Source organism: Macrotis lagotis, chromosome X (assembly GCF_037893015.1).
Source record: "Macrotis lagotis isolate mMagLag1 chromosome X, bilby.v1.9.chrom.fasta, whole genome shotgun sequence".
Classification (NCBI taxonomy): domain Eukaryota; kingdom Metazoa; phylum Chordata; class Mammalia; order Peramelemorphia; family Peramelidae; genus Macrotis; species Macrotis lagotis.
Window position 1 is genome coordinate 654,228,962 of NC_133666.1, and position 24,696 is coordinate 654,253,657.

Genomic DNA, 24,696 nt, shown 5'->3' on the forward strand with positions numbered 1-24,696 from the left:
GGTAATTATTAAGTGTCTGAGACCTGATTTGAACTCAAGTACTCCTGACTCCGGGGCTGGTGCTCTATCAGCTTTGCCACCTAGCTGCCCCTCCAGCTACCCCTCCAGGTTCCTTCTTGAAGACCTCCAAAGAAGTGTCAGCTCAATCCACTTTAGGAAGCTTATCTCACCTAGCCAATAAACCCTGTGAGGAAAGTCCTAAAGGGATGAATAGCCCCATTGCTCAGCTAAGGAGATTGAGACCCAAAGTAGTTGTGACATGCCTTTGAATACATAAACAGTGTCAGAGCCAGAATTCAAACCTGGATCTTCTGGACTCATAATCAAACATGCTTTTCACTAGTCTGCTTATATGGTACTTGACAGATTCATCCTGCCTCACCACCTTTTTTCATCCTATTATTTCCTGTTTATTCCACTCCTTTGGAGAATATGTCCAGGCCCACCTCCTCCATGAAGCTTTTCATAACTCCCTAGGTCCTTGATATATCTCCTGAAAACGCCTCCAAGATTCCCAGTTGCCTACACTATCACCTTCCTTTATATGATTCACAGCCCAAGAAAGTCCTTGCAAGCAAGGAAATGTTCTTCTTTCATCCCTATCTCCCTCTCCTTAGCCTTAAGCTTGTCCAACAGAGATGTATTTAGGTTACATATAGCTAGCTCATTGATGAGCTCCCCATCTCATTCCAGTAATTCTCAGGTGTCTGTCTGTACATGAACCAAACAAACACTAAACAGGCCTCTGTTCCTCAGGGACCTTAAAAGGTCTGAGGCCATTGGGATGAAACTGGACTAAAATATCCTTTTTTTGTTCGGTCATGTTTGAATTCCCATGACCATCTTTTCTTGGCAAAGATATAGGAGTGATTTGCCATTTCTTTCTTCAGCTCATTTTACAGATCAGGAAACAGGCAAACAGTGATAAGTGACTTTCCCAGGGTCATACACCTGGTAAATATCTGAGACCAGATTTGAACTCAAATCTTCCTCACTCCAGGCCTGGCACTCTACAAAAATTCCTCTAAGGATCTAAAGTTTTTATTCTATCCCAGAAGTCAATTGATATACTGTTTGGCCTTTAGCCTTTGCATATCTCATGATATGCAAGTGAATTGTTTTTGAATGAGGTCACTTTCTCCTCCTCAGACTTCTTGGTTCAATGGCCAGATATGGATCTGGAGACAGGAGATGGCCCTCTTTACTATGGGAATATAAAATGGTTCTGAAGTATTTCAATTTAGGGAAAACACTTAACCTCAGGTTCAATTTCCCCATTCATAAAATGGAAGATCCCTTCCAACCAATCCAATCCAATCAAAATTTATTAGGTATCTATTGTGTACCAGGCTCTGTGGATACAATTAATAAAAAAAAAATAGCCCAGTCCTCAAAAGGCTTTCAACCTAATGGGGAAAGACAAACACAAAAATAAGCAGGAGATCAAGTAGGAAATGAGGCATCTTGGTCTATGGAATTGAAACCAGTTGGAGCAGTAGATCCAGGGTGGAGTAAACCAACCTCTCAAATCCAGGGGGAGGATAATGTCCTATTAATAGATGGGAAATTCTTTGTATGGTGAGATCACACTATGTGAAAACTGAATAAAACTTCAAGAGGCATCCCTTCCAAACTACAAATTGCTTTGTTTTGTTCAGTTGTGTCCAAATCTTCATGAATTCTTGAACCATAGTATCTATGGGGTTTTCTTGGCAAAGATTCTAGAGTAGTTTGCCATTACCTTTTCCAATAGATTAAGACAAAGAGAGGTAAAGTAACTTGACACATATGATAGTGGTTATTGTTGTTGCTTATCCTTCATTGTCAAAAAAGACTTCACCATCACAGAAGTGATACCATGACATGCATGTGAATTGGATTTGAGTGAGGGATGTGCTATGCTAAATCACCACCAAGCCATCTGGGTCTAATGACTAGATATGAATCAGGATGATTGGAGATGCCCTGGATGTGAGGCAATCAGGGTTAAGTGACTTGCCCAGGAACACAAAAGTAGTAAGTGTCATGAAGTAATTTTTGAATTCAAGTCTTCCTGACTTCTAGTTCAGAGCTCTATCCACTATGCCCCCTAGATGCCACCAAGGAAAATCATCTTGACAACATCAGAGAAGTGATCATCCAGTGTCCACTTGAAGACTTCACTGCTTAGCAAGAAAACCTATTCCAGTGTGTGATGGTTCTGTTGATGAGACTTTTTTCTTATTTAGAGCTGAAGTGAGTTTTTCCTCTCATATCATCTTGTATGTCAGAGGAAAATGTAGCTGGGAATAAAAAAATTAACCAGAAACAATTTCAGATTCCTTCCTTTCAGAGATAAAGAATTCTGGCACAGAGAGAACATAAGCCTAATGCCAAAGGGTCCTATTGCTGTCTAGAGCATCTCCATGAAGTAACCATGGTGTGTATATATATATATATGTCCTTCACCCATCTTTACTAATAACATCAAAGGCCCTTCAGGACCCAGAGATCCCTCTGATATCATGAAAAACAATCAGAGCTATCCAAAAGTGGAATGGGCTGTCTCTGGAGATTGAAGAGGAAGCTGGTGTGATATGGAGATCTTTAGTAGTTCCCTTTGTCCTTTCAGCAGTAGATAAAATGAGATAATGTTTGTAAAGTGCTTTGCTATATAAATATTAATGATGGTGGTAATGATGATAGCTTGGCACAAGCATATTAGGTCTCTGCCTCTAGCCCAGGGCAGTTTTGACTCATCCCAACATTGTAATCTAAGGCAAAAAGCCCTAGATTGTGAAGCTGAGGTAGATTCAAATTTGGTGTTTGAAATCTGAGGTTCTAGATTCAAATTCTGACTTTGGTATTCACAATGTAATGTGGGATAAATCACTCTCCCTGTCCAAACCTCAGTTTCCCTATTAGTAAGGTTAGGGTTAATTGGTGTTATAAGCATAAATTTAGTACCCACTGTGAATGAATAAGGTCCTGGGGACACCCAACATGAATAGTAGGCTAACAATCTACTGGATGGTAAAGGGAGCGAATTAATAGGTCTACAGATAAGTAAAAAAAAAAAAGACAATTTGAGGAAGGAGAGATCATTAATGACTAGAGAGATCAGGGAAGGCTTCATGAGAATATGTAACACCCTAAGCCTTCCAGGAAGAAAGGGATTCTCAGAGGAAGAGATAATGAGTGAGTGCATTCTGGGTGTGAGTGGTCAATTGTACAGAGGTGGTTAATGGAATGCTGATTTCAGGGAATAGCAACAGTTCATAGTCCAGTTTGACTGGAATTTAGAGTAAAGGGGAAAAGTATGTGATATAGAGGTGGAAAGGAAAGCTAGAGTCAGATTATAGATAGACTTCAATGTCAGGTTGATTATATCTTTCTTTTTTTTTAATTTTTTGCAAGGCAAATGGGGTTAAGTGGCTTGCCCAAGGCCACACAGCTAGGTAATTATTGTCTGAGACCAGATTTGAACCCAGGTACTCCTGACTCCAAGATCGGTGCTTTGTCCACTAAGCCACCTAGCCACCCTGATTATATCTTTCATAAAGGCATAGGAAGCCATGGAGAGTTTCAGAGCAGGATCATAAAATAGTGAAACCAAATTATCAGGTATTGACTGAGAACACCTACTAGGACAAGAGGAATCATAGCACAATAAAAAGAATCGAGAGTCCTGGGTTCAAATCACAGCTTTGGCACAAGTTAGATATGTGACCTTGGGCAAAGCCTCAGTTTTACCATCTATAAAATGGAAGTTATCAACCAACACTATCTCAAGGCTGTTATGGAGAAGATGCCTTATCTTCCTTACATGTGACAAGAAACATGGGCTAAAATTATTCCTATGAGAGTCATAGACCAAGTGTTTGAGTGTGGGGAAAGTCCATCTTGAGTGAATCTTGGAAAGGCTCCTAACAGATGACACAGTAGATAGAACCCCAACCCTGAAGTCAGGAGGACCTGAGTTCAAATCCAGCCTCAGATACCTGCTACTTACTAGCTGTGGGATCTTGGACAAGTCACTTAATCCTAATTGCCTCACATCCAGGGTCATCTCCTATCAGCCTGCTTCATAGCTGACCACTAGACCCAAATAGTTCTGTAGGAGAAAGTGAGGATGGTGACTTAGCACTGTGCCCCCTCACTCAAATCCAATTCACATGTTTGTCATGGCAGCACCTCCCTGATGTCATGGTCTTCTTCAAGAATAAAGGACAAACATCATCACCCTGGTAGAGGTGACTTATAAACTGGACCTTGAAGAAAGATAAAATTTGAAGAAGGGAAAATGGAGGGTCACACAGTCTAGGGAATGGAATGAGCAAACAAGGAGCCAGGAACAGGTGAAGAGTAATGTACAAAAGAAGACTGAGTTTAGAGTCAGACTGGTTTCCAATACTGGCTCTGATATTTCCTACCTCCACAACCTTTGGCAAGTTGGTCAACTTCTCTATGCCTCAGTTGCCTCACCTGGAAAATGAGTATTAGGCTAGAACATAGCCCAGAAGGAGACTGCCATGAAGATCAGATGAGATAACATATAAATACTTGCAAACCATAAAGTGCTGAGCAACTTCTACCCATTTCTTAATTGCTCCTCATTCTATTCTAGAGTCAAACAGAAGTCTCATCCTTCTTTTCCATGTTATTGTTTAGTCATTTTCAGTTTTGGCTCACTTTTTATAGCCCCATTTGGTGTTTTCTTGGCAAAGATACTGGAATGCTTTGTCATTTCTTTCTCTAGGTCATTTTACCATTGAGGAAACTGAGCCAAATAGGGTTAAATAACTATAGTTGTAGGGGCGGCTAGGTGACTAGTAGACAGAGCACACTGGTCCTGGAGTCAGGAGTATCTGAGTTCAAATCTGGCCTCAGACACTTAATAATTACCTAGCCGTGTGGCCTTGGGCAAGCCACTTAATCCCATTGCCTTGCAAAAAAAAAAACCCTAAAAAAAATAACTATAATTGTGTCTTTCTCATGTAGTTATATGAAGAAAGCTATCACATCTCATTTACACCAAGTCTTCTCTAAGCTAAATATTTATAATTCCTGCAATCTGTCTTCTATGGTCTGAGTTTGAAATCTTTCATCATCCTGGTGATTCTGTGGCCCTTCAGTATCCATAAAATCATCTGAACCCAGGGTTCTGGGTGTGTTCTACATAGCATAGGCTACAGGAAGACTGTCACTTCTTTCTTCTTGAAAAATTAAACTGTGAATGGGAGAAATTGCCCAAATCTTGCCTAAGATCATACACTTGACATGGTGGGGAGGCAGGATTTCTGAGCTAATACCCGCCCCTGAATATTTTTGCCTCTTCTCAGCCTTGAAACCTCTATCTAGGCCAAGTTGCAGGTGGCGGCTCAGAGACAATATATTTCCTTGCAACCCCACCTGTGGGTCATGCCATAAACATAAAAGCACAGTGCAAGGCCTATCATGGCACACAAGAAAGCAGGGCTTAGCTTATTCCCCTCCTTAGTAGTCCAACATGTCAGACAACAACAGAAAATCAAGTGCGCTTACTACTGTTGTAAAGGGATTAACATGATGGATGATGTTGACAACCTACTGGGTGACTTGATTCTCAGGGATTTCATTAGGCAGAGAGTAGAGAAAAGATTCCAAGAGTTTAAGGCAGCAGCACAAAGGTGAGAAAGTATGAGTCCTACTAGGCTGAAACTATCCATGTAGAGCAAAAATAATAAGTGATAAAGATACAAAGATAAATTGTGACCAGATTGGGAGGTGGAGGGATTTACCTTGATTACCTTCTTGAGGTGCTTGCTGTGTTTGGTAGACCTTAGAAAAAACTGAGCTCACTTCCTATTAAAAGCAGATCAAATTTTGCAGCAATCTATAATGACTCTGTGCTGTTTATGTTTATGTTTGTATTTATATATAGTCGAATGACTGCTGTGTTCAAAGTATAGATAATCTCCCTTCTAAGGAAAAAGGAATCAATGTAATTTAATTGAAAAGGCAGGTGAGGGCAGCTAGGTTGTGCAGTGGATAGAGCACCGGCCCTGGAGTCAGGAGTACCTGGGTTCAAATCCGGTCTCAGACACTTAATAATTACCTAGCTGTGTGGCCGTGGGCAAGCCACTTAACCCCATTTGCCTTGCAAAAAAAAAAAACCCTAAAAAAATAAAGGCAGGTGAAAGAACTTGGATTTGTGTGATGTTAGTTGTCCCTTAATCTCTTTCTGTCTTTTCCTGTAGTCTCTTCTCATTGATAAGTTCCTCCTGTTGGAACTCATTACTCTCCAGGCTCTCTGGACTTGACCAACTTCACTCCTCCTCTCCCACACACAGGTTTTTATAGTTCTCCTTTATGTGTAGCTTTCCCTTATCAGAATCTAAGTCTCTTGAGGACAGAGACTGTCTTTGCTTTTGTTCTCTTTGTATCCCCAGCACTTAGCATAGTACTTGATACATTGTAAGCACTCCCCTAGTAAGTCCCTGGGTCCCAGTCTGTCAAATGAGAAAGAGCAGACCAGATGGTCTCTGAGGTCCCTTGCGGATCCTGCAAGGTATCAGGTTTAAATTAATGTCTTTCCATTTTCTAAACCATCAAGAAAGCAAATGTTTCTTTTATTTCAAAAAAAAAAATTGTGGGGCCTCTAGAGGGTGCAGTGGATAGAGCACCCGCCCTGGAGTCGAGTACCTGAGTTCAAATCAGACCTCAGACAACTTAATAATGACCTAGCTAGAGGTGGCTAGGTGGCGTAGTGGATAAAGCACTAGCCTTGGAGTCAGGAGTACCTGGGTTCAAATCTGGTCTCAGACACAATAATTACCTAGCTGTGTGGCCTTGGGCAAGCCACTTAACCCCATTTACCTTGCCAAAAAAAAAAAAAACCTAAAAAAATTTGTAATGGAAAAGGAGCTTCAGAATAAAAACTAATCTTATAAGGCAAAAGGGAGCCTTGACCTTGGTTAGAAGGTTGAAGCTAGAACAATGTCACACAGGAGAGAGAGAGAGAGAGAGAATGATAACTAAACATAATTGGAGCTATGAAACAAAAATGAAATTCTTCCTAAGCATGAAGCAGCTGCTTAGATTCCAAAGAACTAGAGTAGGAGGTACTCTCAGATGTGAGATCATCCAGTATAAGGGGGAGTGGGAAAAGATGTGAGGTACAGTGGTTGGCCATTCCCTGTTGAGTGATAAAAGAGGCAGCTATTTGGGGAATATCATGACAAAAGACCAAGCAGGATGACTACTACCTATTTCAGGAGATTTGTGGGCACAAACAATCTTGCCAGAAAGAATCTAGAAAGCATTGCCAAAGATGGAGTCTTGAGCAAGAAGCTGAAGATTTCGGGAGATTAGGCAATATTTTCATCTCTGCTAGCCACTGAAAACAAAGGATTTGGAGATGAGATGCATATTTATAACTGAACATGGGGTTTCTGGGAATGGCATTCATCTCAGTTTCCTTATCTGTAAAATGAAGAGGTTGGATTTAATGACCTCTTAAGGCCCTTTCAACTCTAAACCTCTCATCCTATGACCATGACTTAAAATATGAAACTGAAAGGCTCCTGATTAGGCATGGAATGCACAAGGACTAGTAAAAATATCTTTACCTGGAGCTTTGCAAAACTAATCCAAGGGCTTTTAAACTGAAAAAGGAAGAAGGAAATTATTAAATATATCTATATGCCAGGCTAGATATATTGGAGAATGGCTGCTATAAAAGAAGGCTAGCAATTGTTCACCAGAGACACTTTTAAAATATACAACTATAGGTGGCAAGCAAGACTAATTAGAGTATCTAATATAAGGAAGCAGATTTGACCTCATAGAAATTTAGTGGAAAAGGAAAAACCTGTGATAGAAATATGGCTCTGAAAAGTTATGCTTTATTCAAAAATAATATTTTCTTACCTAGGATGGTTACCCCTCCAGATACAATCTTAAATAAGATAGTCATTGGAAAATGATTGTGTGTGTGTGTGTGTGTGTGTGTGTGTGTGTGTGTAAAAGCATAAATAGTGTCTAGTTTAATCTTAGTTTTCTCAGTCATTCCAAAAGTCTGTTGTTGCAGAATTACTGGAATATGGATATTGTGTCTCCTGGTATGACATAGAACAAGTTTGGTCAAGGGATCTTGGTTCAACACACAATTCTGCCATTAGCTAGGCTGGTGGATTTCCAGAAAATACAAGTTACTCAGAAACTCCAGAGGATTGGATAGATTGGATTGTAGTAACATTGCCTGGATTCTGGACAAGCCAGAGCTGACCTTGACATGTTGGATAGGGATGCAGTGCTCAGAGCCCTCCTGGCCTTTCTTCCCTGCCATTCTGGGTATCAGGGCAGTGCAAACAGTTCTTTTAGGCAATGGGGAAGAATATGGAAAGCAAAAAAACCCTGAAGGAAACTATTGATCTTTAAAAGTCTAGATCTTCTTCCCAGATTTTCTGCCTTTTGACAGCAAATGCTCTATAGACAGGAGTGTAGGGGTGGGTAATGGGAAATTGAGAGGGCTGGAGAGAGAGAGAGAGAGAGAGAGAGAGAGAGAGAGAGAGAGAGAGAGAGAGAGAAATTGAAAGGGTGGGGGGAATATGGTTTGCTTTAAAAGAACAAAGATAACCCAGTGGAGACTAACTAGGTTTCCCTTGTACTATAGCTGGACTAGACTTTAGGAGGCCAGAGGAGACCAGGAGGTTCTGAGGAATGAGGAGAAGCTGTGGCAATCTAATCCTTCATTATCACCCTAAAATCATTCCAGTTGAATAACTTCTGGTAAAGTAACTTGTCCAAGATCATATTGGTAATCAAGACAGAGCCAAATTCAAATCTAGGACATAGGATATAGGATTTAGAACTGAAAAGGAACCAGATCATTTTACAGCAAATAACTTGTCCAGTGTCATTAGATTTGTCTGTGTAAAATTTTTTTCATTTTATCTAATAAAAGTTTTTTATTTTATTTTTCCCAATTTTAATACTCCCAGTGGAAGTACCCACAATCTACCTACCACTCTAGTCTAGATCTTCTTCCTAGATTTTCTGTCTTTTGACAGAACTTTTAACTTCTAAGGAAACAAAGAAAGGCAAACACTCCCTCAGGGACCCTACAGCCTAATGAGGGAGATGACAAGTAAGCACATGTTTACAACGAAGCTGTAGAAAGGATAAATAGGAAAGAACCTAATTAGGAAATTACCTAAATAAGGTGCTAGAATTCTAAAGAATTGGGGAAGGCTTCTTCTAGAAAGTGAGATTTTAGCTGGAACTGGAAAGAAGCTTAGAAAGATATGAGGAGGTATGGGAATAGCCAGGGAAAATGCCCTAGAGGTGAGAGATGGAGTAGCTCATGTGAGGAACAGCCAGAAGACTGGTGTCATTGGTTTGAAGAATGTTCTGGGGAGAGAAAGAATGAATGAAAGAAACACATGAACTAGTAAGAGTGAAGGGGCTAGGTTAGGAAGGGCTTTGATCAATAAATAGGATTCTGTATTTGATCCTGGAGACAATTGGGAGCCACTGCAGTTAATATTCAGTAAGAAGGTGACATAATCTTAATTCTGCTTTAGAAAAATCACTGATAGCTGAGTGGAGAGGATGAACTGGAAGAGCGAGAGCATTGAGGCAGGAAGACCCACCAGCAGGACACTTACTAGCTGTGTGACATTGGTCATGTTATTTAACCCTGATTGTCTTGCATTCAGGGCCATTTCCAGTCATCTTGAGCCATATCTGGCTATTGACCCAGATGACTCCAGAGGAGAAAGTGAGACTTAATTTAGCACAGCACCTCATCACTCAAATCCCATTCACATGCTTGTCATTGCATCACCTCCTTGATGCCATGGTCTTCAAGAAGGAAAGACAAACATTATCACTATCATTGCAGTAGTCCAGGCATGAGGTGAGGCCCATACTAGAGTGGTAGCAGCATCAAAGGGGAGGCGTGAATCTTTGAAAGTCCTTAAAAGCCTGGAGAGCCCTATCAGGGTTTCCAGGTAAAGACAGATTTTTATAACCAAAGATTTATGATTAGAAATGAAGGACTTAGAGAGTATGAGTTGTCTTTCTAACTACCATTCCCAACATGCTTTTCGAAATGATTCAGAGAACACCAAAACTGGGAGAGACAAAAGAGTTTGTCAGGACCAGCCCCCTTAATTTATGAAAGTGTAAACCCATGGAGGGTGGGGAAGGTACTTCTCAAAGTCTGGAACCCAGGTCTCCTAACTCCCTTGATCCCACCATATCATTTTCTCAAGTTTTCTCATCTCCCTTATCTTGTTGGCCCTTTGTCTATCTTCTATCTAGTTCTGATATTATCTTTTCTAAGGACCCTCCCAGTTCTGAAATTTTGTGTTCTAAGGACCTTTTATATATTATAAAGTCTCTTCCATCTTTGACATTCCCTTTTCTAAGGGTTCTCCCAGGTCAGACATCCCATGTCTTATGATTAATAATAATCCAAAGCCTTATCCCTCTACAGATGCTCATCGATCTTACACATCTACTTTGACTTTGAAGGTAATTCAGGATAAGGTGATTTGGTATAAGTCTAGTGAAAAGAATTCTGGAACTGTGATTTAGGTGTAATCTGGGATTCAAATCTTGTCTCTGGCATTTACTAGTTGTACAATAATGGACAAACTATTTAATCCTTTTGGAGCCTTAGTTTTCTCATCTATAAAATGGAGGTAATAATACCTGTAGCATATGCCTTCTGTGGTCATGTTGAGACTCCATCAAGATAATATTGACTGATGAATGTTAATTATTTGAAGGGAGTAGAAAGGGGGCAAAACCAGTCCTGTGACAAGTGACCTGGGCAATTCTGAGATATAAACTCTGTACTAATGCAGTAACCCAGCTTCAAGAGTCAAAGAGCCATATACTGGCCATGTGACCCTAGGAAAATCATCTTACTTTTCAATTCTCCCTGACTCTGAGTTGCACAGTGAGTGTTGACCTGTACATAATCATTTATATCCTAAAGAAGATCAGTCATTTTATGTTTTCTAATGGTGGACCTTACCTGGAGTTGAGCGTGAGATGGCTCCTCTGTTCCCTAAGATAATTCCACTAGTAAACTCACATACTCCCCTTGTTTTATGAGTTTGCCTCTAGCAAAGGAGCTGACCTTCTTTTCCTTGGCTTTAAGGGAAATGAGTTTCATCCTGGAAGAGGTGATATTCAAGGCTACTACCCCCCTTTCCAATGAGAGGAGCAAGATATGAGGCCCCTGTGCCCTAGAGGCTAGCTATTTGTTCTCCTTTTAGTAGCCAGAGGATTCTGAGTGCCCTTGGCCTTGGGTCAGTACTTGTTCCAGACTGCCCTGAACTCTCTAACTTTTGACTGAGTGAGCACTCAATTCCTTTATTTCTGCCTTCCTCTTGGTCTCTCGTGAACTACTTCTCTTCCTCTTCTCTACTCTACCTTCCCTCTCCTCCCCTGCCCACATCACATGCTCAGGTCAATCAGTCTTCTCAGTCATGCTCCACATATAAGGAAAGGACTTATGGATCAGAGTAGTTGGCAGCTAGCAATAAGTAGTAGGTTGTGATGGTACCCCATTTTTGGTACTACCTCCCAAGTTAAAACTTGGAGCTTCTTCCTCAGTCTCCCAAACTGACTTCTCCTTAGGTCCAGGCTCAAAAGTGTACCTTGGACAGAAGACTTCTTCTGTCCCTTCCTTTTTCCCTCCCATACTTGCCAGACTTCTTATAAGAGATGCCCTGGTGATTGATAAGCAGCCAGCAGGGTGAGTGACCCAAAGGCCCCAAGGTGGAACAACAGTGGCACATGAGTTCAGTTGACTGTGAACGATAAGGTGATAACTCTTGGCTGGTAGGGAATGCCTGGTCTAAGGGGAGAGGAAAAGGGAGCCAAATCAGAAATGGAGTCAGCCAACTCAGCTCCAACCTAATTCAATCCCAACACGCTTTTATTATGTACCCACTATGTGTTGATAAAGATCAGTTCTTCCCTTTAAGGAGCTTATACTATATTGGGAAAAGATTCTCAGGAATTCCCCCACTGCTCGACCCTAACTCCATCTTCCTCCTGTCCCTTTATCACTCATCCAGAAAACCTCTTCCAAAGATGCTCATCAATCTTACACATCTGCTTTAACTTTGAATCCAGAGAAGATCTGAAGCCTACATTTATTGTGGGCTTTCACCAGACATTTTAAACTATAAGATCACTGAATGCCAAAAGGTACCCTGAATGTTAAAAACCATTTAGTTCAAACCATTTGTTAGCAGATGGAAAAATCGAATCCCAGAGATAAGAGATAAGATATCCTCAGTCACACTGCTAGTAAAGCATTGCAGGAAATCGGGCGGGTCTTCAGATTCCAAATCTAATGGAATTCTTTTCATCCAGCCTTCTTCAGTATCTACTTACTTTATTCAGTCCAGAGATATATCTAGGGTGTGGTGATCTGTACTTTGCCCTAGGGCACAAAAATTTAGTGTTTTGATAAATAACTCTGAAAGCAGATGAAAACAGTTGAGTTTAGACACAAATATTGTGTCTTCTCCCTCTACCTATTGATGAGTTCTTCCTTCAACTGACCTCTTACTCCCTCCCTGGTGTTAACATTTCCAGGTTTTATGATTTAGTATTACTCTCTTTTTCTTCCCAAGCAAAGCTGTCTTTTCCTCTGCTCGTCCTAAGGTGGTGCTTTAGGTGCCACTAGATATGTCTTCAGTTCAACCACTTTATTTGGGAGAACCCAAGTGGCAATACCCAGGGGTTACCTATACAAAGGAAGCCTAGTCCAAGAGGCACAGCTACATGAGAGTCAGGATCTCATAGTTGGCTTTAGTTTTACCAGACACTGATTGGCAAGCAGATGGGGACAAGGAAATAGGGAAAAACTGACACAACTCTATTGGAGCTGGTGGGGAAGGGAGTGAATTTTAAAGGTCTGTGAGGGGCTTTTAAGTGCTTCTAAAGATGACATTGAATTTAGCAGGAGACCTTCCTGGGATGGAAAGGAAGTTTTGATAGTTGAAAGAACACAGGAGTCAGAGGATTTGGGTTGCTCTCTGAGCCTTTGTTTCCTCATCTGTTAAAAAGGGTTAGATGGCTTCAAAGGTCTCTTAACCAATAATCCTTTTAACACTTTCAGTTTTCAGCTTTGGATTTAGAGTCAAAGGACCTGGTTTTGAGCCCTAGCTTTTCTTACTAATTGTGATGTTTTGGCTAAGTCAATTTTAATTCTGGGTATCAGTTTCCTCATCTGTCAAATGATCTAAGATCTCTTCCAGTTCTAAATCCTATGAATTCCCCTGGGGAGAGCCTTCTCTGGGACAGTCCAAAGCTATGTGGCATCCTCATCCTGGGAATTCACCTAGGATCCTCCACATAGAATGGGTTTCTCCTCCTCCCACTCTCTCTTCCTTCCCCCAAGAATCATAGAGTATCAGAGTATGGAAACCCCTCCTAGACTATTCTGATACAACCTGGAGCTCGCCAGGAGCCCCTTCCTCAAAAATATACTTTATAAGTCATCATCAAGCCTGTGCTCTAAGATCTCCAGTGTAATTCTTTTCCATTTTGACCTTGGACTAGTTCTCATTAGGATGTTCATCCTCTGTCACTATGTTATCTTTACCCCTTGCTCCTTCCTTGTTCTTCCCTCTTCTCTTTCACATGACACTCCACTGACTTGAAGTGGGGAAGCCTGTTCCCCTCCTCTACCCCATCCCCAAACCTTTGCTTCTACAAGTCAAAATCCCCATTTCTCTAAATGAGTCTCAGATAGTTTGGAATAACCTATATCGTATTACTTTCTATTTTAGGTTGGGGGAAGAAGGGAAGTAGGTAAACACTAAACAAAAATGAATGTTGAAAATTATCTTTACATATAATGAAAGAAGGAAGGATGGAAGATAGAAAGGTAGGCAGTCTTAAATTAGAGACTTTACATTTCAGGATGGGGCTGGACCCATGATTTTCTTTATTCTCTAGGTGGGCTTCCTCTTTTAATTCACTTTCTATTCAGCTCAAATTTGGCCAGTTGCCTAGAACCTAGATAGGATAGGTGACTTGCCTAGAGTCATAAAATTATCAGGATTTAAACCCAGGTCTTTCTAGTTCCAAAAATAACTTTCTTTCCACTATACTACTTTGCCAATGGCTTTATCCTTAAAGCATCCCATTCTATTAGTCCAGCCTGAGGGGCCACCCACAGCAGTCTCTAGGCTTTGGATAAGTATTCTCTGTGCCCATTTCCCCTCCCCCCAGGACCAGTTCTGTTTATCAGTGGCTATCAGAGGCAAAGGACTTGAATGTAAGAGGAAGGCTGTACCATTTCTATACTTCCTCTTAGCGGTTGGTAGCAGACAGTACCAAGGATAGAGGAAGTGAAGCTACCATGGTGATGGGGGGAGGGGCTGTATTTTACATGGTGAGCCTCACTCTAGTTTATCAACTTACAGAATGTGAAAGCTAGAAGAGTTTAGAGACTGTCAGATTTGGTCTTCTCATTTTACAGATGGAGAAACTGAGGCTCAGATTAGTAAAGAGGCTTATCCAATATCACATATAGCACCAAACTAGGAGTAAGTTCTCCCTTCTGCATCTTCCTTCCCCAACCCCCAGGCCAGCTCTTTACCCCTAGTCTTTATTCTATAGTTACTGTAAGGCAAGGGGAAAATGTTGACTGTCATCACAATCAATCCCCTTACCTTACCTCAAGCGCCCCTCTCACTTCTTAACAATCCCACCACTTTGCACCAGTATTTCCTACCCTTGTTTTCTACTCTGCTCCCTTCATTGATCCAATCAAACATTTCTTAAGCATCAACCACAAGCCAGGTGCTAGGATTGTTCCCTGTGACATGAATTACTTACATGACATCAAGCAAGTTAGTTTGCTTCCATGTCTCAGTTTTCTTACCTATAAAATGAGATTAGACTTGGTAGCCTCTGAGCTGTCTTCAGCTCTGCAGCTATGTTGTTAAGCACATATATAAGAATATTAAATACATAATAAATTTTTAAGGTATATGAAAAAATTGGAGAAGAGGACACAAGGAGAACCACTTTGTTACTATCTTGTTAAAATTACAGGGTTTTGTATAATTTTCATCAGTTCTTTGTATCTTGAAATGCTTGTTTGTGAGAGAGATGATAAAAGTTAACAATAACAAAGAAAAATGTCCAAAAAAAATAAATATATTTTGAGATAATTTGAGGTAGAGACATTAGTATCAGTAGGAATACAAAAAGGCTTCATGTGATAAGTGCCTCTTGAGCTGCATTTTGAAAGAAACAAAAGTATTCTGAGAGGCAGAGGTGAACTGGGAGTGCCATTTAGGCAGAGGAACAGCAAGGGCAAAGCTGGAGATGGGAAATGAGAGCATATTTGTGCGAGAACTATAAAGAAGGCCAGTTTGGTCTGTAGAGAAATATGGGCAGTTAGATGGCACAATGGATATAGTGCCAGGCTTGGAATCAGGAAGACCTGAGTTCAAATTCAGCCTCAGACACTTACTAGCTATAAGATCCAGGACAAATCACTTTAATCCTGTTTGCCTCAGTTTTCTCATCTGTAAAATGAGTTGGAGAGGGAAATGACAAACTGTTACAGCATCTCTGCCAAGAAAACCCAAATGGAGTCATGAAGAGTTGGATATGACTGAAAAATGACTTAATAACAACAAAAAAGATAGCAATAAGGTTGGAAAGGTAAGTAGATTGAAGTCAAGTTGTGCTAAGAATTTCTATCTAATCCTAGAGACCTCTGACTGCCACTGGAATTTCTTAAGTTGAGGAGTGAGATGATATCACTTTGGCAATCTCTGGAGTTGGGTGGAAGAGCAGAGACTTGACTCAGGAAGCTTAGGAAAGAAGTTGTTGCATTAGTCATTCAACTTTTATTATGTTGTATCATACTGGAACAAAGAATAAAGATGAAATATGATGGCAGTATGAAGAAAGGAAACAAATATTTATTAATACAAAGCCCTGTGCTAAGTAAGGACTTTGCAAATGTTGGTCTTCACAACAAAACTGGAAGGTATGTTACCATTCCCATTTTATGGTTGAGAAACCAGGCAGAGAGCATTGAAAGGACTTGTCTGGGATCACACAGCTAGTAAATGTCTGGGCCAGGTCCTCCAGCTCAAAATCCAATATCCTATTCACTATACCACTGTTTACAGCCAGGAATCATTTACAAGCATGTATTAAGCACCTACTCTGGGTCATATACTGAGCTAATTATCCTCCTATGTACTAGACATAATGCTAAAAGTCTCCAACACTGTGCCAGGGATACATACCCCGCCCCCCAAAAAATAGTTACCATCCCTGCCCTCAAGAATGCTCACATTCTAGGAAGAGACAAATGTCAATAACTAGGTGCATTCAAGATATGCACATAGTGCAGATAGTAGAGGGAAGTCATTGGCAGTGGAAGGAACTGGGAAAGGCCTCTTTCAGAAAATGGGATTTAAGCTGAGTCTTGAAGGCAGCCAGGAAAGCTAAGAGGTAGAAGATGGAGTCAAGAGATGAAGAATAGGGGTGGCTAGGTGGCGCAGTGGATAGAGCACCAGCCCTGGAGTCAGGAGTCCCTGAGTTCAAATCTGACCTCAGACACTTCATAATTACCTAACTGTGTGGCCTTGGGCAAGCCACTTAACCCAATTTGCCTTGCAAAAAAAACTAAAAAAAAGAGAGAGAGAGATGAAGAAGAATGCATGAAGAATAACCAAGTAAGCCAGTGTGATGAATGAGCTCATCCAAGGAAGAACATCAAGGTTGATTCATGGACAGAGGGAGACAAAGGGAGAAAAATAATGAAGACCTGGGCAATATTATTTCAGGTACTAGTTAGCTAAGGTATCAGTGTGGGTGTGCCTGAATTGGAATAGACCCAAGTTTATTCTCTACCATTTGGATTTCTCACAGATGGACTTGAGCGCTCTAGTAAGTTAGTGCTTGTTCTTCTTGTTCCATATAATTTTCTTGTTTTAATACAACCAAAACAAAGCATTATCTTAGGTTCCATGGGTTTATATAGGCTCCCTTCTTCTTCAAGACTTCCCCAGGGTGGTTTTGATATATCTCTTAGGGGCATAAGAAATTTAAGGGAATATCAACATTTTTTTTCCTGTAAATACTCCATTAAAGAAAATGAGCAAATTTAGATTTTTTCTAATATGAAGGCAGAACCAAAAGATTTTAGGTGGATTTTCCAGATTAGGAAAAATGCACCTAACCCCTTCTATGTGGAAGGGATAACTGTTCTGTGGAATAAGGAGACTGGAGAGGTAAGAAGGGGGGCAAGTTATGAAAGGCCCTAAATGCCATACAGGGGGATTTTCTTTGATCCTGGAGATAGTGGGGAATCACTGGAGCTAGGGGTGGGGGTGTCATGGTCAGAATTTCACTTTTAAAAAGTGGTATCTGAAGCAAAGAGCCAATCAAGTTTATTGGGAAGGCAAGAGGAAAGGGGGGCCATACTACAATGGTGATAGTGTGAATGAACTAAGGGGTTTTAATTACAACCAAACCACCTGCTCAGCAAAGCTGAGTATGATATTGCTTAGGGGAAATGACCATTCAGTGAAACAGAGGATTTTTCAATCATTCCTAATGAAAAGACCAAGAGCTGAACAGAAATTCTGACTTTTCAAGTATAAGACTCAAGAGAAGTATAAAAAGAAGGTAGAAGGGGAAAATAATAAGAGGAGCAGGGAGAGGCTGAGAGAAGGGAGGGTAGATTGAGGGAGGTGATAGAAGCAAAACACCTGATGGGCGGTATGGAAGGAGAGGGAGTAGGATGAATGGGAGTGGGGAGAGGATGAAGGGAAATTAAAAGTTTTTACATCAAAATTCTCTGGTAAGGGTCTCTTCTAGGGGCAGCTAGATGGCACAGTAGACAGAGCACCAGCCCTGAAGTCAGGAGGACCTGAGTTCAAATCCAGCCTCAGACACTTAATTACCTAGCTGTGTGACTGTCTGCAAATCACTTAGCCCCATTGCCTTGCAAAAATAAAAAAAAATAGTCTCTTCACAAATATGTAGGGAACTTAACCTAATTTATAAGAATACAAGTCATTTCCCAAATGATAAATGTCAAAGAATATGAATAGTTTTCAGATAAAGTAATTGAAGATGTCTATAATCACTAATAAATGCTCTAAATCACTATTAATTAGGAAAATGCAAATTAAAACAACTCTGAAGTATCAACCCACACCTATTTGATTAGTTAGTATGATAGAAGAGGGGAATACAAACATTGGAGGGGGATGTGAGAAAATTAAAATACTCATGCTGTATATTGATTCAACTAGTCTGGAGAGCAACTTGGAACTATGTTCAAGGGCTATAAAACACATGCCCTTAGATCCAGCAAATAGGAAAAGGACTATGTGTACAAAGATATTCTTTGTGACAGCAAAGAAGTCAAACTAGAAGGAATGCCCATAGGTCAAGGAATGGTTGAACAAGTTGTGGCATACTATTGGGTTATAAGTAATGAGGAGTAGGATACTCTCAAAAAAACCTTGAAAAGCTTAAGTGAACTGATGCAGAGTGAAGTAGAACCAGAAGAGTGTATGCAATAACAGCAATCTGTTCTCATTGGGGTGGCTAGGTGGTACAGTGGATAGAGCACCGGCCCTGGAGTCAGGAGTATCTGAGTTCAAATATGACCTCAGACACTTAATAATGACCTAGCTGTGAAGCCTTGGGCAGGTCACAACCCCATTTGCCTTGCAAAAATGAAAAAAAAAAATATATATATATATATATGTATATATATATATATATATATATATATATATATATATATATATATAATTACCTAGCTGTGTGGCCTTGGGCAAACCACTTAACCTCGTTTACCTTGCAAAAAACCTAAAAAAAAAAATCTGTTCTCATTAATACAATCCAAGATCCTCCAAAGGTCTCATCATGAAAAATGCTTATCTGTCTCCAGAGAAAGAACTGATAGTCTGAATGCAGATTGAAGCTTGCTATTTTTCTTTTATTTGTTTTTCTTGGGGGGTTTTGGGGGGCTTGAGTTTTCTTTCACACCATGACTGATATGAAAATAAGTTTTGCCTGACTGCACATGTGTAACCAAATTGCTTGCCTTCTCAAGAAGGGGGGAGGAGAAAGAGGAAGATAATGTGGATCTCAAAAAAAATTTTAAAGCTTATTAAAAATTGTTTTCACATGTAATTGGGGAAAGTAAAATATTAAATAGCTTGGGAAGTTTGGAGAAAGCAGTTTTTGTTGAATAATGAGGTCTGAGGTCAGACTGCAGAGAGATTTGGAGGCTTTGTAAGAACTTGAAACTCATAGCAGGGCAGAAGTAGGTAGGAGGAGCCCAAGAAAATTGGAGGGTGTGAACAGTCCACAAAGCCCCTCCCAATTTAATGGTCTATGAATAGATGCTTCTGTGTGAAGGCTGTAGCTTCTCACCCCCACCTCTACTTCTCTCTGGAAAAAACTGCAGTACCCCTGGTTACAGAGCTGCCCAGGACCTTAAGCTGGACCTTGGGGACTTGACTTTGCTGAATTCCGGTAGCATCAGCCTGTGGATGAGATGTAGGACAGCACCCTGGGGTTGGTTAGGCTGAGCTGGGCTGGGCTAGGGGAGGGGACTAGGTGGAGCAAGAGGTGGGGCCAGGGAGGGCTGAGAGCAGAGGGAGGTTGTAGTTCTTTTGTAGCCTAACCCTCCCTCTTCTCCACCTCATTAAAGGAAGGATCTCCGGGGTGAGCCTAGCTGACCTAGTCTCTCAGAATGGTGAGGGCTCCTACTCCATCTGATGACAGCTCAACTGGAACCAGGTGATGCTTCCATTCCAATCTCTTAGGCACACTTATGGCACTACCAGGTATGAGGAAGGACATTAGCTTTCCCACTACTCTTTTATTAAGGGAATTAGAGAGAAGATGAGGAAAGTCTCTGTGGCCCAGGAGAATTAAGGAAGACTTCCTAGAAGAGGTAGCACCTGAACTGAGCCTTGATGGGAAGGTATGGAGCAATTTAGGAGGAAGATGTTCTAGGAAGTTCAGTGTGAGCAACCTCTAAAGTAGGAAAACCTGGTTTGGCTTAGGCATGGGTATCATGAGGAAGGAGCAAAGAGCATTCAAGCTGGGCAAATAAGTTAGGGCCAGTAGAAGCTCTTGAATACCAAACTTAGAAAATTGGACTTCTCCTTAAGGATCCAGGAGAGCCATGCAGAGCGATTTTGTCTGAGCTGGACTCTACTAAAATGACCGATAGCTTGTGTAAGAAGAATTGAAAGCAGAGAGGTATTAAGCTGTATTAAGAGATTAGGTTGAGGGGGGGTCTAGATTGGATAGGAAATACAACAGACAGGATTTAGTTTCTGACTCAGTGTGGGAAGAAGGGAGGCTGAGGACAGAACTCTGGACTGGGCTCTGTTTATTTAGAAATAGGATCAGAAATTTAGAGGTAGAAAGGTCATCTAGTCCAATTTGTTCATCTTAAAGATGAGGAAACAGACAGAGAGAAATTAAATGATTTGTCCAAAGTCACACAGGTAATAAGAGATGGGATTCAAGTCCAGGTCCTCGAATTCCAAAGTTTAGGCCCAACTCCTTAATGTCTAGCAAACTGGAAGGTCCAGTGTGAGTAGGTCAAGGAAGGCTCTATGAACTATACAGATGAGAAGACTCCAGGTAGTGAAGGCCAAGGGGAAGCTGGGTTGTGGGCAGACTTCACATTGTATTCTTCATTTCCATCTCTGGTTGATTTTTTTTTCAACAACCCCAGCCACTTTCTCTGGCTCCCCTCCAGGGAAGGTTAGGAAGCTGGCAGAGCCTGGGATATCTAAGGCTATTGCTCCTCTCTTCCCACCAACCATCCCAGCATCTTTTCCCTTCTCCCATCTGGGGGAACCTTTGCTCACACTTGCCTGGGCTGGGGAACATCACTCAAGTCCTAAGCCCCTTCTTCTAGACAGCTGAGCTAATTTTAGCCTCTAGGCCACCAAGAGGATTATCTCCCATCTGGAAAGCTTGAAGGGAAAGCTGTGGAGGGATCAGCCTAGCCTGAGACCCAACTTTTGTCTTTTCAAAGGGTTCTTTGCCTAGCAGAAATCCTATTCCAGTGTGTAAGGGAGGAAGACCAGTAGTGGCACTGCCCCTGGATCTGCCAAACCCCTGGAGTCAACCTGGAGCTATGGCTCTTAAATTAATATAATTGTACTCTGCCACCAGTGATCTTGAGCACCCTCAGGCTAATGTCTTAGCTATCTTCTAAATTCCTTCTGATATTTTAAGTTGTAATATTCTGATATTCTTGGTTATAAAGTCTCTTCTCAAGTCTGATATGCTGTTTTCTAAGGGCTCTTCTATATCTACTGTTCTAGAATTTCTTTCCCTTTCAGAGAGCCATCTTCCCCACCCCCCCATGAGCTCCCCAGTCAGTGTTCGAATTACAGCTGGGCTGAGCTAGGGTTGATAGGTGCTGGACAAAGTCTGGGACACCTGGGTCTCTTGTGCCAAAGAAGATTAGGCATCTGCCAGTGTTTTAGATGAGGCCTACTCACACAGTGCCTTTCTAGTGGCCTTGAGGTGGTAAGTGACCCCCTGACAAGGAGTCAGATTTGGGTACCAGACTCATTAGTGACTGTGAACAAGTTCCTTCCTCTCCTGGGGCCTCAGTTTTGCCATTTGTTAAATGTGGGAGGTTGGATTTCCCTCAAGGTGCCTGGCATTCATGACATTCTCTATTTACAAAATCAATGATCCATATCCACTGACTCTCAGTTAACCAGAGTTTTTGATAAACCAGCACATGCTCTCCCTTGCCAATACTATGTCCCCTCCCTCTAGATATTTCCAGTAAAATTCTTGACCTTTTGCCTTCAGGATGCTGACCAGTCTGTATGAGTGGTTTTGGAAGGATGAGTACTGGTTCCCTCCTGGGTACTCATGGGCAGACACTGAAGATTCAGATGGGGTCACCTACCCTCACCCCAGGGACCTGCTGACATCTATTCCCCTAGCATTGGTCTTAATGGTCATCAGATTTGGCTTTGAGAGGTAAGTCAACTGTGGGCTTCCTTCCCTATTGGTCCTGGGATGTGGGCTCCTATGGGGGAGGGGACTGATCATGTCTGCCAATAATCATGACATGACAACCCATTCATAAATCATGTTCCTTCTTGGGTTCATCACTTAGCTCTGGAGGTTTAGTTCATCATCTGCCAAATGGCAATATTCTTACATGTTCTGCTGACTTTATTGGACTATTAAAGAAAAAGCAGGCCTGAAGTCAGGCTTGTCATCCTTTTAATCCTGATGGTTCCTATCCTCATCACAACCTCTGACTGGACCAAAAGAGGTTGGTTTTGTTTTTTGTTTTTTTTAGTTTTTGCAAGGCAATGGGGTTAAGTGGCTTGCCCAAGGCCACACAGCTAGGTAATTATTAAGTGTCTGAGGCTGGATTTGAACTCAGGTACTCCTGACTCCAAGGCCAGTGTTCTATCTACTTTGCCACCTAGCCACCCCCTAGAGGTTGTTTTTAACAGAAGCAAAATAATCATTTTTAAGCCTCCAAAAGAAGCAATTTGTCAGTTTTCCAGGCTCAATAAACCCCTTACCTGAACTAACAGTTCCTCCCCCTCTCCAGAACAGCCAGTCAGCCAGCCTGGTATAGCCATGACACCCATAGTAAAGAAATCAATGCATTCCAGGATAGAGATTGCAAAGAAAACTTTCATAAAACAGATCCTTTTTTTCCCCATTGACTTCCATTAGAAAAATGAAGAAGGGCTTACCACATAAACAAAGAAGCTCTTGAATTTACAACTGATATAAGGAATGAATGCTTTCCAAGAAAATGTTAATAATTGCCCACAAGAGTTGTATGATGTATGTTGTGTTCAGGTCCTTCTCTAGTGATTCATTGTAGCTTAGTAGTGGCCCTTTTTAATAGGCTGCACCAGGATAGGGCAAGCTCTGACTGACCCTCGGAGCTAGAAAGGCCTTTGGGCACAGTCTGAGATACTGTCCAAAGACTAGGCCATGAGAAGACCAGAGAAGATTCATCACCAAAGAGTTGGCACTCAGGGGATGGGTTCATTTTTCCAGTTCTTGACATGATTCTTACACAAGCCCCTGCTGCGAATCAATCACTGAGATACAACTTCCTTGATCCAGTCAAACATTTATTGAGTCTAATTATTACAGAAAACTAAGTCATAGAGGAATTCGGAAGGAATCATTTGGGCAATTCTTGGGTGTCTGACTGGATAGGGCAGGACTTGGAATCTGGAAGATTCAATTTACTCTCAAATAATTACCAGCTGAGTGACTCTGTTAAACTCTGTGCCTCAGTAAGCCCATATATAAAATAGGGGTGATAATTACTGTTACAAGTTGATTGTGAAAGTCCATATTAAGTAAATTAACATGGAAATAACATTGTAAACTTTAAAGCCTTATATAAATGCTAGCTATAATTATTATTGTTATTATTATTGTGTTATTATTGTCTTTATTTGAGAGGATAAAATATACTGACTTCTAAGATCTTTTCCATCATAGAAGAATTCAACAGTACTTATACTGAAACAATCACAGATTGAAACTCATTATGTTAATTATCCTATATTTCTATGACTGTGGCTCATTGAGTTAGACCTGAGAGGGTGGCACAGTGGATAGATCACTGGCCCTGATGTCCGGAGTACCTGAGTTCAAATCCATTCTCAGACACTTAATAAAAAGAATTAGACCTGAGAGGAACCTTAAAAGCCATTTGGCCCAGCCTCCTCATTTTAAATAGGAAAAATAGGAAATATCTTTAAAGCTGGTAGAAACTTCAGATACTACCTAGTTCATCTCTCCTTCCCCCCTAATTTGGAGATGGAGAAAATGAGGTACAATAGATGAAAAGACATGCCTGAGGTAGCAAGAAGCTGGATGGAATTTGACTCTTGGGTTTCTGACACCAAGCTCAACACTCTTTCCCACTGGACTTGAAGTTCTTAACCTTTCATGACACCCATTGGCAGTCTAGGGAAGCCTGACTCCCTTCTCAGAAGAATCTTTTTAAATGCATAAAATGATCAGATTGCAAAAATTGATTGAAGTTTTTTTTAGGCAATCAAGGTTAAGTGCCCAGGGTCACACAGCTAGTAAGTATCTGAGGTTGGATTTGAACTTGGATTCCCTTGACTCCAGAGCCAGTGCTCAAAAATCAGTTGCATTGAAATAAAGATATACTTCTTTGTCATCTAAGTTCTCAGACTAAAATCCATCCAGGGTCTCCTTTAGGGTCTGTGGACCCCAGATTAAGGACCCTTGAACTAGACCATGCACGTCCAACCTCAATCATTTTACAGATAAAAAAACTAAGACCTAAAGATAAGTGACTTTCCCCAAAGTCACACAGTAAATAGCCAAACTGAGATTCAAATCTAGTCCCATCTGGTTTCCAATTCAAAACTCCTTCCTATATACCATGTTGTTTGGAGAAAGGGTTCATAAAATTTTTTTCTCCTAGTAATTCCTTAAGATGGCAGTATATGAATATAATTGGGCCATAAAAACAAGTGGGGAGGGTCTTACTGTCTTACCCTACTATGCACATGAAGTACCAGTTAAGGATAACACCTTCATCCACTCCCATTTTCACCCACAGCTTTATTCTTGGAATATCTTCTCTTTTTAATTGCCTGTTTAATTCATCTCCAACTCTTCCAGACCAATTCT

The 24,696-nt window shown here is 41.0% G+C and overlaps 1 protein-coding gene across 4 annotated transcripts in view; it reads left to right on the forward strand.

The window, feature by feature from the left end:
- LOC141501223 (ceramide synthase 4-like) overlaps positions 1-24,696 on the forward strand; it is a 53,529-nt gene that overhangs the window by 11,241 nt on the left and 17,592 nt on the right. For 2 of the 4 annotated variants that reach the window (XM_074205018.1, XM_074205019.1), the window contains exons 2-3: positions 19,706-19,794; positions 21,847-22,020. In XM_074205018.1, the coding sequence (XP_074061119.1) occupies positions 19,748-19,794; positions 21,847-22,020 (221 nt within the window). In that variant the 5' untranslated portion in view covers positions 19,706-19,747. Of the gene's footprint in view, positions 1-19,705; positions 19,842-21,846; positions 22,021-24,696 lie in introns of those variants that run through there. The other 2 variants (XM_074205020.1, XM_074205021.1) reach the window with 2 other exon arrangements.